Consider the following 5,614-nt stretch of genomic DNA (forward strand, 5'->3'; position numbering starts at 1 on the left):
TAACTGGCTGGAAAAGGCATCTCCAGCTTTATACTGAGCATGACACTAATGGTAGGGAATAGCTCATTGATTGACCTGCATGTCAATCAAGGTGCTGTCCTGTCTGTGCCCTCTCCTGACAATTTGATCCTGCAGCTGGACTCCAAAGAAGTCTTTGGTTTCACTGACAATAGTCCAGGTTAATTAAATATCAATAGATAAATTAAATTAAGAAAATATACTCAGTGCAATGCCCCATGTAACTCCAGTCACACGGAGCAGCCAGTCCTGCAGAAGGGAGCACCTTGGTCCTGAACAGCCCATTCCAGCAAGAGAGAGCAAAAGGGCAACAGGCAGAAAGGCCCAAAGGCCAACGGCAAAATGGCAGAACGGCAAAAGACCGAACGGACATCGAACTCCTGACAGAATGAAACTTCTGAATGGAACTGACCAAACCAGCTGGAAAACCCAAAGTAACGAATGTAACAAACCCTAAAAGCCAGCTCCAGCTTTAGACTGAGCATGGCGCTAATCATAGGGAATATTTCATTGATCAGCATGCATGTCAATCCAGGCGCTGTCCTGTCTGTGTCTTCTCCTGCCAATCTGCATCTGCAGCTGGATGGCCAAAAAAAGTCCTTGGTTTCCCTGACAACAGCCAAGATATCAGTGAGTTCTGACATTCCTTTCATAGCAAATGGCAAACACTGCAAAGCTGCTAAAAGACAAAATGAACTCTATCCCAGGGAAGAAACAGCATTATCTTATTATTCTCATAGTAAATCTTAACAAAAGACTGTACTGGCTGTGAAGGAGAGAGGTTCAAAATGGATGAAGAAAATTAACTCAATTTCAGTAAAACCAGCACATTTCCTCAGGCTCCCCTTCAGCAGGCTAAAGAAGTTTGGGTCTCTCAACATCTCCACACATGACCCAGACTTTCTCTGGCCACACGACAGCTCCTCCCGTTCCTCCAGAATGGGGAACCTCACACTGGGACACACGGCTCCAGATGTGACCACACCAGTGCTGAGTCACGATGGGCAATAACCGCCCTTGTCTGGGTGGCCACGCTCCTCCCAGTGCAGCCCAATGTGCTCATGGGCATGTTCCTGTTTAGCACCACTGGGAACTGGCTGAACATCCAGGCTCAGAGGGTTGTGACCAGTGGCACAAAGCCCAGCAGGAGGTACCATGAGGAGCACTGAAGGACACCATATCCCTACCCTACATCTCTTCCCATTTTGTGTCCCCTGGAACCACCTCAGTGACAAGGGGGAGAGCACTGCCTGTATGGGTGGAGGAGATGGGGTCTGGCATGAGGGTCCAGGGGCAGTTTCTCCTGGTTGTTCATGCAGCAGCAAGCTGGGTTGGATATTTGGAGAGAGGAACTCTTTCTAAGGGCCTCCAATGGGCATGGGGATGGTCTATAGTTTCCTGCACGCTGCCTTTTCTGGTGGAGATCACAGAGGCTGCCAGCCCTTTAGAGGACCCAGGACAGGCCTTGTCCTTCCTCTGGTCACAGCTGTACCCCAGTTCTCCAGCTCAGCCCCAGCTCAGGAACCTTGTCTAGGGGTGACTTTTGGGGTAAGGTTGACAAGAGGGGTGCATAAGTTTGTCTCAAGGACATGTGATGAGCACCAGGACTGAAGTACCAGAGCAAAATGGTGTGGCTTCTGGGTGAATACTTTCTGCAGTGCAGGTCCGGACACAGGGTCCCAGACTTGCTTTCCATTACACCCTTTAGGAGGTAAAATGCACTAAGAGATGGCAAGTGGAGGACACCAATCCTTCTCCAGCTACTTCCCAGGCCTGGTGAAGCACCAGGACAGCAAGGACTTCTGGCCCTGCACCCTTAACTCTGGGTGTTATCTTGGGGCAGCTGAACAACAGCATTTTTCTCTCCAAGGCAATTTCCAGCCCAGGTCAGCTCCTGTCTCATCTCCCCCATCCCTCCTCTGATCTGCTCTGGTGCTCCTGGCCCCATCCTGTGCTCCCCACAGGGCCCCAACCTGGCACTGATGCTCTGCAGAGCAGGTTGGCTGCAGGACCATGGGGTGACTGCACACTGGTTGTGCTGCTCAGTGAGGGACACAGATGCAACTGGATGGGCTGCACTGTCACTGAGCTCTTTCCTGGGGGTGTAAAGCTCTGGAATGGGTTCAGACCATTTCTTGTGACTCACTGGGCTTTCCACTCATTTGGGTTCAGCAATCCCTTCCTTGTCCTTCAGGTTCCTGGAAACTGGTGCAGGAAGATGCTGCCTATCCCCTTCCCAGGGACAGATGTAGGCTGACCAGCCCTTAATTCTTCAAATCCTCCTTCAGGCCCTTCTTGAAGATGGGCTTGACATCTTCCTTCCCCAAGGACCTCAGAACTTCTCTGATTCTGCTGTCACTTTTGAAAGCACAATCCAGAATCATGGGCAAGGGTGACGTCGCAGACTGGAGCACTTGCAATGAGCCGTCCCAGCAGCTGAGATGAATCTCACTGGGCCACTGGGGTTGTTCCTGGAGTCACACACAGAAATGCCAGGGTTCCATCAGAGCTGGCCTCATGGACTCCTTATGCACTCAGGGATGTTCAGAGACAGAGTCTGTCCCTTTTACTCACAGAGACAGGAGTCACATTGTACCTCTGGCCTCCTGTTGCTGCTCCAAAGGGATTGGAGGCACCTCAGCCCCACATCATGAGGAATGGACACGGGAACCTCAGTTCAAGGAAGAAGATCCCAGTGGGTGGTTTCCCGTGGGCTGTTACTCCCAATGTGAAGTGACCTCGAGACACTGTCTGTCCCGCAGGCCGTCATGGAACTCCCAGGAGTAGCTGATGGTGTTTCTGCTCACTCAGGTTCATGCCATCTCACGCAATTGATGTGCATGCTCGCATCTCATATGTACAATGCGAACATGGACTGCTGACCTGCTCATTCAGTGTCCCTCCATGGAGGGAAGAACAACCTCGGTGAGCTGGGGAGAGAGGCCAGTGCTGGAAATGGTGGTTGTGAGGGGCCAGTCCATGACGATGTCCTGGGGCAGCTTCTGAAGTGTTTCCAGTGCACAGGGGCACAGCCCAGCCCCTGCTCTGCTGGTCCTGCAGGTCTCTGGCAGGAGCCTGGCTGTGAGAGGACACTGCTGCATGCCAGCCCAGCACACACACGCACACTGCTCAGATGCACAATGGCATTTTATAAGTGGGTGACTTTTTTAGGAATAGGCTTGAGAGAAACATTGCAAGAAGATATAAACCATCATGCACCGCCCAAAGAAGAACACTTTTCCTTGTGCAAGTACTGTTACTGAGGCCAGCTCTGTCACAGCAGTGCCCATTGCCTGTCCCTGCCTGCGCCCACAGCACTGACACACAGCAGGACGGTGACCAAGCTGCCAGAGCACTCAGGCCTTGCACCAACACCAGGGATGAGAAGGAGAGTGTGGGAGTGGAACCAGAACAGCTCTGGAAGAACAAGTGCTGCTGCTCCCTGGCAGGGCTGCCATGCCAGAGCTGTTTTCCCCTCCACCCACACACAAGAACTGTCCCTGCAGCTCCAAAAAGCCCTTGCAGGAAGGATATAGTGAAAAACAAGTCACTAAAGAGGCCTTTATTTTGTTTAAAGACAAGGAGAGCACTGCTGCTCCTTTAAGCAACCAACAGTTATAAAAGAAAAGCCAACAGTGAATTAGAAAGGGGTTGACAACATTATCACAATAAGAAAAAAAACACCACCACCAGAAAATCCAGTTGACAGGCTGGGCTTGTAATTAGCTACATTAAAACTCCTGTATAGAAGAAGATGGACAGTTTATTGCTTCAGAAAACAGCGGGATATGAGTTTGCACAGGGCATCCTTGAGCTCCTGGTTCCTCATGCTGTAGATGAGGGGGTTCACTGCTGGAGGCGCCACCGAGTACAGAACTGACACCACCAGGTCCAGGGATGGGGAGGAGATGGAGGGGGGCTTCAGGTGGGCAAACATGATAGTGCTGAGGAACAGGGAGACCACGGCCAGGTGAGGGAGGCAGGTGGAAAAGGCTTTGTGCCGTCCCTGCTCAGAGGGGATCCTCAGCACGGCCCTCAAGATCTGCACATAGGACACCACAATGAACACAAAACACACAAATGCTAAACAGACACTAAACACAATAAGCCCAAGTTCTCTAAGGTAGGAATGTGAGCAGGAGAGCTTGAGGATCTGGGGGATTTCACAGAAGAACTGGCCCAGGGCATTGCCCTTGCACAGGGGCAGTGAAAATGTATTGGCCATGTGCAGCAGAGCAGTGAGAAACCCAGTGGCCCAGGCAGCTGCTGCCATGTGGACACAAGCTCTGCTGCCCAGGAGGGTCCCGTAGTGCAGGGGTTTGCAGATGGCAACGTAGCGGTCGTACGACATGACGGTGAGGAGATAAAACTCTGCTGAAATGAAAAACAAAGACAGAAAGACCTGTGCAGCACAACCTGAATAGGAAATGCCTCTGGTGTCCCAGAAGGAATTAGCCATGGACTTGGGGACAATGGTGGAGATGCAGCCCAGGTCGAGGAGGGCGAGGTTGAGCAGGAAGAAGTACATGGGGGTGTGGAGGTGCTGGTCCCAGGCTATGGTGGTGATGATGAGGCCGTTGCCCAGGAGGGCAGCCAGGTAGATGCCCAGGAAGAGCCAGAAGTGCAAGAGCTGCAGCTCCCGTGTGTCTGTGAACAGCAGGAGGAGGAACTGGGTGATGGAGCTGCTGTTGGACATTTGCTTTTCCTGAGCATGGGGTGCTGTCATGAGAAAAAAAAAAAAAAGACAGTGAGAATCCAGGGCAGAGTTCTCTGACAAAAATCAAACCAACTCCCATAGACCCTCCCCTGTCACACGCAGACACTCCTGTGTTTTTCTAGGAGTACCTTTTTCAGCACTGTGGCTGCAGCCCTGCTTGGGGCTGGAAAATGTGCAACCAAGAGCGGGACCTCTGCCCATGGGCCGTCGATAAGTCAGTCCAGCTCTGCAGGAGTGGGGCCACGGGAACGGTGGGGACTGTCCTGGTTCTGCTAACACAGAAGGGCTGTCAGCACTTGCTTTCCCATTGAAAGGGAACAGAGACGGTGAATGCAGTTTAAGAGTTCCAGGTTTTTTTACACCTCCCCCCATATTCACTGCAGAGTGTTGTTGGGTGTCAGAAACCCTCAGCATTTCTGCTGCACTCAGGGAGAACAGAGCGAGTCCTGCGAGACCAGAGGGTGCCTGTGGGTCAGTGCAGAGTGAGGGCAGCTGCTCTGTCCCTCTGTCTTGCTCCAGCTGCCCTGGGCTGGCACCTTTCTGAGATGGAGCCTGATCACACTCCCATGTTACCCTGAAAAGCCACCATGCACTTCTGAGAGCAGAGGGATCCACCTCAGACCATGACAGGTCTCACCCTTTCCTAAGGTCTGAGCACCCAACGTTTAGCCCAAGACACACACAGCTCATTCCCCAGCCCCACAGACTGCATTGCCCACAGCCCACAGGTCAGAGCAAAGCTGGGACATGTGTGCCCATGGACACACCTGCAGGAAAGGACCCACAAGATCAGGCTGTGACTCTGCAGCTGAAACTGCCATCCCCAGAGAGCCTGACAGCAAGAACAAGATCCCAACAGCAGTGACCCAGAGCAGGGGA

At 52.3% G+C, this 5,614-nt stretch overlaps 1 protein-coding gene across 1 annotated transcript; it reads right to left on the minus strand.

Annotated features, from left to right (window-relative positions):
• Positions 1–3,781: 3,781 nt before the first annotated feature.
• On the minus strand, positions 3,782–4,714 carry LOC135576645 (olfactory receptor 14J1-like). The gene has a single exon (XM_065043351.1). The coding sequence runs from the start codon at positions 4,712–4,714 to the stop codon at positions 3,782–3,784; it is 933 nt and encodes a 310-aa protein (XP_064899423.1).
• Between the last annotated feature and the right edge of the window lie 900 nt (positions 4,715–5,614).

Source organism: Columba livia, chromosome 29 (assembly GCF_036013475.1).
Source record: "Columba livia isolate bColLiv1 breed racing homer chromosome 29, bColLiv1.pat.W.v2, whole genome shotgun sequence".
Lineage (NCBI taxonomy): Eukaryota > Metazoa > Chordata > Aves > Columbiformes > Columbidae > Columba > Columba livia.

Coding starts and splice junctions, on each gene's coding strand:
- LOC135576645 (XM_065043351.1), bottom strand. CDS start 4,714: ATGTCCAACAGCAGCTCCATCACCCAGTTCCTCCTCCTGCTGTTCACA.